Below are 14277 nucleotides of genomic sequence, written 5' to 3' on the forward strand. Positions count from 1 at the left end.
AGCAGTGTCCCAGAATTCATAGCGCAGCCCAGCTCAGTTTCCAACAATGGCGGCAGCTAGTTAGTTTTAATATTACTCTTATTATTCTTTCTGGGTCACAAAATAAACGTTTAACATGTTTTCAGGCGAGAATGTAGCTGTGTAAACCTCAAATATCTGCTCAGTTTATCAAGACACCACATATTTTCAAAAGCGCTCCGACGTTTTCGGAGACGTCTGTTACCCACCAGCTCGATAGCGAGCCGGGGTTCAAGGCTCACTAGAGCTGGAGAGAACACTGGACTCCCGGCAAATCGTTTTCAAACCCACCGCCGTCTTTCACTACTCAGGTTAAACGTGATATATAATTCACTTAGATAACTTAAAACTGTTATTGTTTGGCTTTTTTCAGTATTTTACTTGTTCCTGAGTAAATCTGTTTGGCTGAGATTTAAAGTTATAGTTTTTTTACACAGCTGAATAAACATCAAGCAGACAACTGATTATCAGAAGTGTGAGATGCTCGAGAATTTACTCCGGTGTCCCGTTATATTTTAGATACCAAGGAGCAGACAGCTGAGTTTATTAAACTTCACCGAAACAATCTGCAAATGTCATTACAATTTAATAAACTATCATCTTATCTTTATTTTTAGTTAGCACCTTAAACACTTAAAGCTGTAAGCTAATGATAGTCATATAAGAGCAGGTGCATGCTGGTTCAATAAGCTGTACGTTTTACGTCCAATGGATGCATGATCTGATTAGTCGACTAATCAAAATAATCGTTTGTGGCAGCCCTACTTGTCACTATCTTGATACATAATGACATGATGCAAAATAAGATGAGATAAACGTTTCCTGACCGAGTAGTATTTGAGCAAGTGTTACCTGATTACAGTAGTCCTCAAAACCCAATCTCAACAAATTTGTTTTCCCTCTGTTTTGTGGTGTAAAATGTGGAAATGTGTCTCTCAAGCACAGCTGGATGACTGCACCGTTTCTTTTAATGTAAAACAACTTAAATGTGTTTGTCTGTTAATATTTGTCGTTGTTGCGCACTAACAATAGACTCTGCAATATACTTGTACTACAAAATCCCATGATGTGTATCTAACTGTCTGAAACATTTCTTTTGTTCAACTAAACTTTATGAACAGACCCCAAGGAGATCATTACTAACATTTCCTGAGCTAAAGTCAAGCTGCACATCCTTTATAAAAGCCGAGCTGTCAGACAAATCATCTTTTGTACCACTGACTCTTCTTTGTTGAAAGCATACTGGTTTTTTTGTTTGTTTTTTTTTAAGTCTGTGGACCAATATAATTGGCCAATATTAGCCTTTTGCCAATCCATCTGTATTAGCATTTATTACAGCCGATTAACGAAAATGAAAACGTTAATGAAGAAATGGGAGAAAAACCCTTCAGCCATGTTATGAGTGGCACTTTGCAGCTTCCCTGCTGACAACACACCTGTTTTGAACACCACAGACTCTACTCTAGCTGCATAACTAAAAAATAGATAAAAAAGATGGATTAAAAAAAATACATATTTTAATGTTAAGCATATTAAAATGGATTTGAAAAGGGCAAATTACAAAAGGTCGCTGTACTGCCCTATAAACCTCTAAAGTTCTTAAAAAGAACAAAGAATAAGAGTATGCAACATACTGTTCCCAGAGCAGTAAGTAAATAATGCCCAGAGAGTGAGCGCTCTTGTTGTTACCGGTTAAGGCTCCACGGTTTCATATGTTATTAGTTCTGTAAGTAGGGTAATAATAATGTGGGTAATGTGGACCCACAGCAAAAAGGGGTTTAGTTGATCTCGGTTTAGAACCTTTAGTATCTGTAAATCTTTGGTGCACGATCCAGCTCTGTTCTGCTCTACACCAGTGGACCTAGTTACACTGTTACAGATCTGATTATGCTTCCCTTGTGTTCCAACCTTTTGTTCATTAAAAAGATAAAGGCGCAGTTCAGCAGCACACAAAGGTGTTTTAGAGCCGCCTCGTCTCTTTAGAAATGCTGTGTGGTCATTTTAAAATGCGGCCTCAGCCTCTTCGTTCAGTGTTTTGTTTTTTCCCCCCCAGTGTGCTTAGAGTGCTAGGCTTCAGTGACAGTCTAATCCCTGCTCTTTCTGCACACACAGACCCCCACATTTACACAGACACAGAAAATCCATGCAAGGGGCAGCCTGTATCTGTCACTTTTAACACATACAAGTTTGTTGAATTGATGCAGCAACATCTATTTTGTTTGTCTACAATAATGGCTCTATTAGACAAAAGGTTGATTGCACAGTTCGCCTAATTTCAACTTTTACTCTGTGCGGAATATTTAGAGTTCAACCTTAAGATCTGATGTTCAGTTCTCGGTCTCATTTGAGAGTGTTTAGTGTTGAAAACTATAATGACACTGGCGAAAACTAAAATGGAAAAACTGTTGCCGCGACATTGATCTTAAGACAGACTGGCACGCTGTACAGACCTTCCTTCCCGTAGGTAACAGAGCAGCTCGACATTGCTGAAAACAGAACGTCACATGGCCTTTTCAGCTTGACTTTTGGGTTCATTGACTTTGTTGTTGACATTGAGCTCTGGTGAACACAGCGGCGAGTGTTGCCCGTGGTATTTCACTATACAGTGATTTCCACTGTGGGCAGTGCTGTCAGGAGGCAAGCCCCATCCTAAACCAGACAACAGGAATTGAAAACAGACAGGCATTCAAAACAGCATGATAAGAGTATGAATAGTGGCATATAAGCCATGTGGGTATTATTGTATCATTTTACACTAAATAAACGAAAGTTAAACAAAATATAGGAATGTGTTGGTTTTCATTGTGTGTGCACATGTATGTGTTTGTGGTGTTTTGACTCTAAATAACTGTGAAATAATTACTGGTGAGGCCCTGGGAACACTGCTCAATTCATTGGCCGAGTATTGATATCAGCTGATATTAGCTGAACATCCTGTGTGTAACACTTTGAAGGCTGATGCCGGTGTATTTGCAAATAAGATGGCATTTACTGATGGCGGTGGATGATATATATCTGCTGTGTCACATCAATTTTGCACAGGCTAAATGTTCAAAGTGTGGTAAAGAGCTGAAAGGGATGGATGCAGCTCAGGTGGTTGAATAGATTGTCCAGCAGATCGGAAGGTCAGTGGGTTGCTCCTCGGCTCCTCCAGTCTATGTGTCAAACTAGCCTTGGGGAAGATGCTGAAACCCAAGTTGTCCCTGATGCGTCTATCGGCGTGTGTCTCTTTGTGAATGTTCGATAAGTGCTTTTTTGTGCAGATAAATCACCGTATGAATGAAGCTTGTAGTAGAAAGTGCTTTCACTGCAAAGGATTGAGTAGAAAGGGGCTATATAAGTGTCACACCGTATGAGCTTTATGGCTTATAACTCTTTGTGATAGAGTATGAAATGGATTTTTACTCCCGAACCTTATTGTTGAGTTCTTTCTTTTAAATACTGGTTTCAGTGAAACGTTTCATAGTGATGCATCCTTAATTTTTAGGATGTTGATCAGAGAAGAACACTATTGATTATAGATTTATTTATTTTTTCATGTTGGTAAATTGCAAATGACTGGTGTTGGTTTGGTATTCTGCAAATCTTCCGTACATGTTTCTAGTGTGATTAGGAATATCTTTTTTTGTGTGTGTGCATGTGTTCAGTCACTTGTAAAAAGATCTGTAATGATTACGTGTTCCTTATTTTTCATATTAGATTCGATTTTTATGTTGTATTCTGTTTGCTTTTCCAATAAGCACTGAAATTTCCAAATAGAATATGTATTGTAGTGTGGGTGTTTTAGGTTGTCAGGGCTGTAATGCAAAGTAATTTCTCAATTTTGTTTTTAATGTGCCTATAGTCGAAGGCCAGCTCTTACATTAAAGCTATCAAATTGACACGTTTGTATCTTCTCGGTTTGATTGCATGCAGAATGATTATCACTTCCAAGCTAATTATCTGTAGCCGAGAGCCTAGACGTGTCATGATGCCAAATAGAGCATCAAATAAAGCACTATATCTCTTACAGTGCAGTCATTTCACACGTTCCATCCTTCCCGACCTTTATTAGATGACAATTTGACTCACCATTGATTATGCTTTAATAAGGATTTCATGAGTCAGTGGAAGTGCTCAAAACGTTTAGACCTCATTTTCAGAAGCAAATTTATTGGACTGAGAAGAAGGCAAATCTCAGTAGTTACTCACCCATCTGTAAAAGCGCCTTTTCTTTAGATAAATGAGTTAGTCACTCGTCACTCGTGTATGTGTATCCATATATCTAGTCACATACTTTCATATCTGAAATTATCAGAAAACATTAATAACATACTGCTGCTTTTTCTAACTAAGCTTTCCCGTCTAACTAACTACTGTACGTAGCTTTCCTTCTAAATGCCGGTAAGACCGGGTCGGTCTGTAATAGTCATTGTTTCGAGGAGTTTCCAGGTGACATCAGATCTGTCCCTTTGCTGCACGGGAATGAACATCCTGTGTGTGTCACGTATGGTCGTCCATCGTGATCCCCTTTTTGTGTTTGTGCACCTTGGGTATGACCGCATGGTTTGAACTGTTTCTAATTGAATGCTTATGTTTTCTTATGTTTTCTTGTTGCATTTCTAACAGACGGTTGCACTGAAAGATGGAACTTGGTGATAAAACATGATCTGGACCGTACAAATGTTATATTGTTGATCACATGGCTCGGTTAGATCGGGGAGTGTTTTTAATGCAGAGTCAGCAGTTTCAGCCCTTACGTGCAGCAGAATCACTGGATCTGTGGAGATATCACTGCTGCAGTATTTTTGATCCCCTTTGGTTTTCATGCCTTGTTCCCACTGGACCACAGCATTGTTCCTATCTTAGTGAATGTAGGACATCTCCGTGGGTCGTGTACTGCTTATTCACGTGGTGTTCTTTCATATGCCACAATTACTGATCCTGTTATGCTTTTCCTTTAAAAATAAGACAGATTTTGTCTTTTAAGAAACATCCTGACCCTGTTCACTGCTGCAGCTGCTGCTTCTGGATATGTCAGGCGCACTTTGCAGGACATTCACTTTAAGCTCTTAGAGAACTTAAAATGTATCAGCAGTGACAGGGTGGGAGTAATTGGTTTGATTCATAAGCCCATGTTGAGATCTCATTATAACAGAGCTTGAACTTCAGAGGACAGACAGGGAAACATATGATAAGGGCTGCCTGCTCATATTCCTGCTCCTCTGAAGGTCACTGGAGATAAATATGTTGGATATAACACAGTGTCTATTTCTGATTAATGACTTGCTTGTCTGCTCTTGGCATGTTGTGCGTTTTGTTTAGATCTGCTTCCAAAGTGCCGGCGAATGAGAAGAAGGAACGACCAGTAAGCACCATGAGTGAGGCCTCTAACTACACGGGCGGCTCGGAGCAAGCTGCAAACCCCAGTAGCCCCGGAGGAAGGGTGAGTGACAGGGGGGCTTACGATTCATGCCTGTTATGTTAGAAAATAATGGGAAAAACAAGTGGATCACATTTTAATGGCTTAAAACATCTAGATGTTTCTTTTCCGTGTGTGTGTTGAGCTTAATTTGATTTAACTTGTAGCCCTCAAGACCTTCTAAAAAAATTCACAACTTCGGGAAACGATCCAACTCCATCAGGAGGAATCCCGGTGCCCCGGTTATCAAGAGAAACTGGCTGTATAAACAGGTGAGTAGGAGTGCACGGCTCCAGGTAATCTTTACTCCAGAAAATGCAATCAGAAATTTAAAGGACAGATCATACAATTTGTTTTCTTCGACGCATGTGTGTATCAATATTTTTAAACCACTGTGGTTATAACTGAAATGTATCAACGTGCGGATGGATTTTTGCAGAAATCTTTTTGGTTATACCCTGACCTTTTGTCTTACACCACCCTGTTAACAATTTGTGTGAAAGTGCAAAATATCAATAAAGTTGATAAACATGGAAAAAATACGTTAAACAGCATGTTAGCATTATTAGTCCGAGCATGCTCACGTCAGGAGCTCCCCTGATTTCTGCTGGATAGTATTATCTTTGGAGTCAGAGGCAAGGAAAAGCTTGGCTATACAAAGGTGATAATATAAAACAGTGTTGGGTCTGTTTCCATTTTTAACTGCAAGTGGTTATGCAGCAGCAGCAGTAGTCTTAAGATGAGCACAATCTGAGCATTTCTTTGTGCATCTCTGTTTTTGCTCATCCAGCAGGGCCACTGTATGAATGCAAACCTCCCTGGTTACTTACAGAAGAGTAAAAAGGGGCCAGACCGGACACCCTTGTGCATCCTAACTGGGAGTTTCATTTAGCGGTGATTGCAGGCACCCTGTGCAGTTTTGTGAGCACACGATGGGCTCCTTTGGTGCAGCTGCCAGCTGCTTTTTTCTTTGGAAACATCAATCAGGGTGATGTAGATCAAGCAAAAGACTCACAAATCTGCTAGCCTGAATAAAAGCTGGATTTGCACTTTTATTTCCCTGCCTCATTGAAAACTGGAAGCCATTGAAGTCCTTGGCTGAGGGGAAGCTGCAGTCCTTCGGTTGGTCCGCTGCTAGAACAAAGTGCCGCAGTGATTGATGTGATAGCGAAAGCCTCCAGAGAGCAAGATTCGACAGAACTTTTTGATAAAGTTTATTTATTCTTCTGCTACTGACATTCAAAAAAGGGGGGGTTAAGACCTGGATTTAATTGAGGAAAGGTGGTGGACACAAGATCTTTAAAACTTGTTACATTTCACATCTACCTCTTTTATGAACATACGGCGCAGCATCTGGTATTTTGAATCTCTCTTGATACTAATGTTTTAACCATTCTGGTTTGTGGAAGTGAATTTCCATTTCAAGTAAACTGCAGCCCACATGCCGTTTGACCATAATGACAGAGTTGTTAAGATCCCCCCTCCTGCTTTTGTCTCCTGGTGGAGGCTACGATTAAGGACTTTGCTCAAGTTTTCCATTAAAGTAAACCAGGGAGTTAATACCCTTTACTTCACCCTTCATCTTTTTCAGGCAGCAGCGTTAAAGGCTTTGAGCTGATACTGAAGAACAACTTAAGCAGAGGAAGTTTGTGTGTGTGTGTGTGTGTTGCATTGTCTTTGTTTCATGCCACAAATTAAGTTTCCCCATCTCAGGCCAAAAATAGCTAAATTTGAGAGTCCGAAATTTTGCAGTGCTGATCGGATGACTTCCATAACCCGTCTTCATTTAAGCAAGGGGTTATTTCATAATTTCCAAAGTTCAGAGAGGCATTTTGGATCACAAATGCAAAATGGTGACCTGTCTCAGCTGGAAACCTAGAAAGTCGTACACAATTATGTAATACAACAAAGAAGTGATTGGCTGTTAATCCTTAGAGATGATGTAGCAAACAATTGATCACATGGAAAGGATTGTATCACAGGACTACAGCATGTGCTGAATAGGATAAAAAAAGACAAAGATATTAGAAAAAAATCAAAGCCCCAAACATTTGTGGAGTTAATGTCCTCTATTGCTCTGGTGTCTTTTCAGGACAGTACAGGGATGAAGCTATGGAAGAAGAGGTGGTTTGTCCTTTCTGACCTCTGCCTCTTCTACTACAGAGGTGAGTTCAGTCCTGTCATCTAGCGGCACCGGTTGTCGATTAATAGTTCAAGTGCTTTTGTGATCTTCAACAACAAGCGATGCCTTTTCTCATCATTGTTATGTCTGAGTCCCTGTGATAAAGAACATGTCAGGACCAACTGAGGAGACTTATCAGGTGAAAAAGCTTGCAACATCACCTTTTTTTCCATCAAGCAAAGCCAGGTCCTTACGCAAGACCTGGATGCAGAGTTAAACATTAAAGCATACTAATAGGATTCCACACTTAATGTTAAGTCATGATGAAACAAGATGAAACAAGTTTATTGAATGATTCCTTTTTATGCAAGTCATGTCATCATTCATGCTTTTACATGATAGGAGTCTGAAAGTAGTGTTAGTAGTAGTTACACTCACTTACTGTAGTTTGCATTTTTGTAAAATGTGTGGACATTTCGATGCGATTTATCGATTTTATATAATCTATTATTGATTAAAATGTGATTTTAATGGCTGTTCTCTCATGTTGGACCAATCTTCACATCTAATTTTGACACATCTCTGTTTGGAGAATGTTTAAAGTGTAGACCAAGTGTAAACTAGGTGTGCTGTTTGAAACTGTGAGAAAATACAAGCCTTACCTTTGTACAAGGCTGCACTTCCCAGTGCCGCCGCTTTATGCAGATGTAGTCGTCATTTCTGCTGATCAGGATGACATCCAGTCTGTGTTATTTCTGGTGTCTGCCATTCCCGTCGCCTTCTTTCCACCCACTGACTGACAAAAGCCGCGGACAGCGGCGGACCCAAAGGCTTTATCCAGATGGATATGTTGAGAAACTGTATCCATCAGCAGAGAGTGGGCAGAGAGGTCGTGAACTCTGCTGCTTCATCTGAATACATCCGTTATCTGCTGTTGTAGTTATCACTCTATTTCTGCGCATCAGGATATCCCATGATGAGACTGCTCTGCTGAAGCCTCTGCCTGTTGTGTTTTTTGAACGAGGCAGTGGCAAAGAGCCCGGTTGGTTGCAGACAGGTGACGCTGTCAAAAATCCATCCGCCCCTCTTTTGAAAATCAGTTAAGCGAGGCAGGTCTCTAACACAACTTCTGAGCAAACAGCTCGACTTCTGATATGTTTGGGAATGTCCAGATTGATGTTACCATATATTTCCCTAAATATTACTCACAATGTTGAACTTTATTCATGATCAGCCTTATTCATTCCATCATCGCCAATATGTGTTAAAAGACTTTGACTCTAACATAATGGTTTTGAGTAACACACATGCAAACTTGCACATAAACCAGACAAAGTCCATGCCTATAAGGGATTGCAGCAGTCACTGTTTTGTTTTCCTGCACTGTTTTGGGTAAGCAGTACAGTTTGCTTTTATGGAATTTGGAGAGTAAGCTACTCTGCTTAAACTTGGGACCCAATCTAATCCCCCCCCATGTGGAGTGTGCACAATTGTCAATGTGGAACCCTGTCTGTTAACTTAATGAGGATTAGAGCAGCCTAGCTGCATACAGAACTGAATCAGTGCTCATCTTTTCCAATGTTTTGACTTGGTATCCTATGTTTATCTGACCAAAACACTGCACAGTTTTTCCTTTCACAGTCCACTTGACTTGCGTCCTGTTTACAAATAACGCTTTAAGATAAGAGTTGACAATATAGTGTGTATATATATATACACACTGTGTTTTGTTTTTCCTCTGTAGATGAAAAAGAGGAGGGGATTCTCGGCAGTATCCTCCTGCCAAGCTTTCGTATATCCATGTTGTCTGTGGACGATCACATTACCAGAAAATATGCCTTCAAGGTCAGTGCATGTTTTCATTCCTGTCAGACTTTGTTAGGCTGCATATTTTATGGTTTATTACACTTAAAGAAGAAAAGACAGGAATTAGTTTTCTAGAGAAAATGGAAAAACTTGTAGATAAGGCCATAAAAATAAATGTGCAAGTCTCACAGAAGGTACATTTTAAAACTGGTGCTGCAGTGGCTCTTATCGTGATCTCACAATATATGTATGTGTATTTTTAGACATGTTGAGCAGTTTCTAGGTTTTATTTCCTATTTAACACGTTGGTTGTTACTTCAGAAGTTTTGGTTGATTGACAAAGCGAGATGTTTAGTCGCTAATGCTAACAACTAAAGTACGACTCATATTTCTACACTGACTACTGACAGCAGTGAGGTAGGACTACAGTACTATGATGCTATAAGTTGACTCGCAGGATTCAAGTTTCAGGGCAACGGACTTATAATATGAGATCACAGTGGTGTGTAAAGGATTTGACTGTGGGTTCTTCATAAACCCAAAGAGACAACAAAGTTGTCCTGCCAAGCACAGCCAAACACAGACGCCCAGGAGTCTGCTCAAGGTCTCTCCAACCACACAGCCCACTCCTTTTCCAACTTAGATTCAGGCTGAAAAAACCCCCAAAACAAGACTTAGAAAAGAGAAAAGCATGAAAGCAGGACACAAGCTCTTCAGTTCAGTGATTCACTCAGAAATGGGATGACCTTTTGACTGTATATTTTTCATTCTCAACTTTTCCTGTCTCTTGTTGTGGCCAAAGGTCATATCAGTAAGTGTGTTATTTCTAAAAATTATTGTGAAGCAATTAGAAAAATTATAGTCTTGTCTTTTTTTAAACATTGGAAAACTGCACATTGAGGTTGTTTACGAAGCATTATGTCTCTTCCTGTGTTTGTTTTAACAATATATTGGTTTGTTCACCACGAGGGAACCAAGAGACAACCGACCATGTGTCTGCCATACAATGCACTGAATGGTAAGTATTGTGGCAGATTTACTTCCCTAATCTAGCATGACTTAAGGATTTGATTTATTATCATTAACTGCAGAGAATATCTCACAAGTCAGCACCGATTGCCATTAGTTGCTAAAAAAAAAGTGCGTGTGCGTGTGTGTGTGTGCGTGTGCGTGTGCGTGTGTGTGTGTAAAATGCAATATTCTACCCTCCTGTTATTGTGAGGAAACCTTAAAAATCCTAGTCAACCAGTTTTTGTCTTCTCTCTTTCAGGTAACTGTGTGGATAACTCTTCCTGTCCTTGATCCCGTGTACTGTCAAAACAGGCGACACATCCCAACATGAGGACGTACTACTTTTGCACAGACACAGCCAAAGAGATGGAATCTTGGATGAAAGTGATGACAGATGCTGCACTCGTGCAGTCAGAGCCAGTCAAAAGGTTTGTAAGAGCTTTGACAATAAAGTCATGTTTGCTGAGTGGGTGTGTCATTTTTGAATTGCGAGCGCATGGGGGGGGGGTTTGAAAAAGCCATTTGAGGACAGTTCTTCAAACTAGTACTAACAGCTGTGCATCACGTGGTTCATTTCTAGACTCTGATTTCTGTTTGTACTGGAAGAGAGTACTTTTAAATTCCCTGTTAAGTTCTTCGGCAACACTTCAACACCCACTTTTGACATCTCTGGTCTTTGGGTTTGTTGAAGAAGCTACGATGTTCTTTCATGTTATGTAACTGTTTCAAGCGCTAAAGTTTATTATGGAGTAACATACATAAGACTGTGGGTGCACTGTGAAGGCATGATGCAGGTGGTTTAAGGGATGATGTGCACAGCTGCGCTGGCTGATCAGGATCACTGACTCATCAGGACAGGGTTTTTTTTTTTTCCTTCTTCTTTTTTAAACTATGTTAAATATCTGCCATTTGGCAGGCTGCCTGTCTAATGCCCTGCTTTTACATGGGCGAGCAGAAACGTAATAGTAACGAGCAGTGTAATTACACAGAGCAGTAGTGCCTGAAATCCTCTGAAAGTCTCTGCTAAATGGGACCGTGTGATGCTACTATAAGATTATCTTATATAACTACACATTGTTCAAAACAAAAAGGTTCTGTAATTTCATCTTTTTTTTTAAATTTACTTCATCGTTTGTTTTGCAGTTGTGTAACTTGAATGCTCGCAGGGCTAAATGTGTGCTCTGCTTGGTTGGTGGAGGCACAGAAAGATGGAGAAGTCATTAAGTGACTAGTGCTGCTATTTGAAACTATACAAGTGGAAACTCTGAAGGAATGCCTTTTCTGCTGCTCTCTTATTGCTAACCCAGTGAGCCATGCTGCTGAGAGGAATTTGCCAAACTTTGAAGTTGTGACCTTATGTCTGTCTAAGGTCAAGGCATAGTGGCATCTATTACCTCTAGATAACTCGCTAGGGAGCACAGAGTGGTATGCAGGTCTTCTAGACAGGAGGCAAAAGAGAGAAGCAAATGGATTACTGGGATCTGAGCATCACTTTTCTGAAGTGTCTCAGCTGAGGTATTGTTTTACTGGAGATATCTGATTTCCTTTTACACGCCTCCCCTTCTCTGGCAGCTGGAAGAGGCATTGTGCACTTTGCTTTAGTTTGAACTGAATTCACAACATTAGTTGTGTAGTATATTGTAGTATAAACCTAAAAATGTGAATCAAACATCGTTTACAGCAATTCCTACCAAATAATTAGTTGGACATGAATCATCTCACCCAGATTTACGTAAGGGTTAATCACATTAAAGACATTTTAGCCTATTGTCTGAGGTTGTAACAGTTTTTACATGAACAACAAAAGGAAGGAACGATGCCTGAATACTTAGGTGCAAACTTCCACATGTGCTTGTGTGACATCATCCAAGCAAGACGAACAGCAATGCTTCTCAGCTCAAACGTGGCTAAATTGGAAAAAATACAAACACAACAGAAGACCAAGCCAAATACTGTGTGGAATACAATACAAATGTGGAAACCGTTTATGGATCCATTCAGAAAACTAAAAGGGCACTTTTCAGCATCAGCAGCTACTTTATGCCTCATTGGTTTCATATTCATATCAACAAGCATCAAGTTAACAGTTCATGTAGTAATACAGTCTGTAGGATTAAGTTAACAGTGCTTTCAGAGGGGTTGTAAACAGATTACAAAGGCGGGAAGATAAAACAACACGCCACTCTCAGATTTCACTTGAAGACAAGCGTATCTTAAGTCTGGATAATCCAAAATGTCTATTGAAAGAGTTCCAGTGTTTTGTGATTTTTCAAGCCTGAACCTTCTTGTCTCTTTTAGGTTGGACAAACTAAAAGTGGAGCAGTGTGGACCTCAAGAGATCAACCATGTGGCCAACCATAGAACAGAAACCGAAATCCAGAAGAATGAGCGCAACCGTGAGGTTGACCGTGAGCACGCAGCCGTCTCCCCCACCACAGAAGAAGAGGAGAGAAAGCAGCGAGATGCAGAGCGCTACGGCTTCCAGAAGGATGGGGCCGACCGTGAACGTCCACTCACCAAAATAAACAGTATCAAACTGCAGCCAGCGCAGGCGGCAGCCATCAAGGCTAATATGACCTCGCCGCAGCCTCAGACCGAGGTTGACGGATCACAACACAGCCCCCAAGTTAATGGATCTGGAGAACAGCGTACAGCTAATGGGACTGGAGTCCCTCCTCTGCAAAGTTCCCCACATGAGCCGGATCGCAGCCTGAGTCGGACCAGCTCGATGCAGCAGCTGGAGCAGTGGGTTCGCACACAGAGAGGACGTGGCCAGGACGACGATACCAGAAGGTTGGTTCAGTGCTATGCCCAAAAAAACCCGTCTTGACATGATACTGTATAAGCTTTAAATGTAATTGTTTGATTATAACATGCGTACACTGCAAGAAGAGAAATGATGCTATTCAGATGGCGCTGTCGTCTGTACAGTAGCACCAGTTATCTTCAGATTACTCCACAAGAGTCAAATCTTAGACTGTTTCCACAACATGAAGTCAGATTTGGCTTTATTGGGTGGAAAGTATGACACTGGTCTCCTCTTAGTTCTAAGTAGTTAAAGTATATTGATGAGGTTTTGATGAGAGGATTTAATAAGCTGGTTCTTGATTCCCATCCCTGGTGTTCACATTTTTGTTAAAAATACATGTTTTAGTCAAGAGATACGTTTGTCATCAGGCTTGTGTTCATATTTGACACAGCTTTGCCTCATTCTGTGGTTATTTGTTTTTTTTTAACAAATAGACATACACACTCGCTTTAGAGTATACCATGGGCAAAACTAATAAGGCCTCAGTAAATATTTTTGTGTTGGCCCTCTGAGGTAAACATTTAATTCTCTCTCCATTAATCTCTTTCAGCTCCTTTTGTCATGACATGCATGTTCTCTAGACGGATGTGTAGCAGTCACAAGCCTTTATTATAACACTGGTATACTGGGATTTAAAGACCAGTGAGTGTTTTAGCCCGGATCTGTCAGGTCTTCTTATTATTAAGCTCTCCGTACTGACTTTGAACTCAATGAGTAAGTGGAACTGCTTAAAGCCTTGCTGTCAATAGTAAGGTCTAATTTGTTTCTGAGTAGGGAATTGCTTTGCGAGATTCTCTAAAGACACACATGTAAACAGATAAAATAAGAATCATCCTTGTTTGATACTTAATTAGAATGATACTCAGCGTGAAGTGCTTTTCAACTACAAAGTTTAAACCAAACCAACAAATGAAAAGATTCATAACATGGCATTGCTTTGATAACTGATGTTTTTGACTGGTTATAATCAAAATAAAAGAAATCCAATGAGATTTTTTTCCAACTATAAACAACTTGTTGCGTCCTTTGAACCTGACAGAGCCTAAAACCACATTTATCTGGTGATGTGTATGGAATATATGAAGAATAATCAAATTGTTATACCAACAC

At 40.2% G+C, this 14277-nt stretch overlaps 1 protein-coding gene across 13 annotated transcripts in view; it reads left to right on the forward strand.

Annotated features, from left to right (window-relative positions):
• LOC146569900 (pleckstrin homology domain-containing family A member 5-like) overlaps positions 1-14277 on the forward strand; it is a 94067-nt gene that overhangs the window by 60171 nt on the left and 19619 nt on the right. For 11 of the 13 annotated variants that reach the window (XM_085282554.1, XM_085282553.1, XM_085282556.1 and 8 more), the window contains 6 exons: positions 5323-5443; positions 5587-5691; positions 7512-7584; positions 9286-9386; positions 10671-10786; positions 12657-13151. In XM_085282554.1, coding sequence (XP_085138680.1) covers positions 5323-5443; positions 5587-5691; positions 7512-7584; positions 9286-9386; positions 10671-10786; positions 12657-13151 — 1011 coding nt within the window. The other 2 variants (XM_085282565.1, XM_085282564.1) reach the window with 2 other exon arrangements.

Source organism: Mchenga conophoros, linkage group LG7 (assembly GCF_057382185.1).
Source record: "Mchenga conophoros isolate Kocher_MC1m ecotype Shallow Benthic linkage group LG7, M_conophoros_male_GT1.1, whole genome shotgun sequence".
In the NCBI taxonomy this organism is placed as follows: Eukaryota; Metazoa; Chordata; class Actinopteri; order Cichliformes; family Cichlidae; genus Mchenga; species Mchenga conophoros.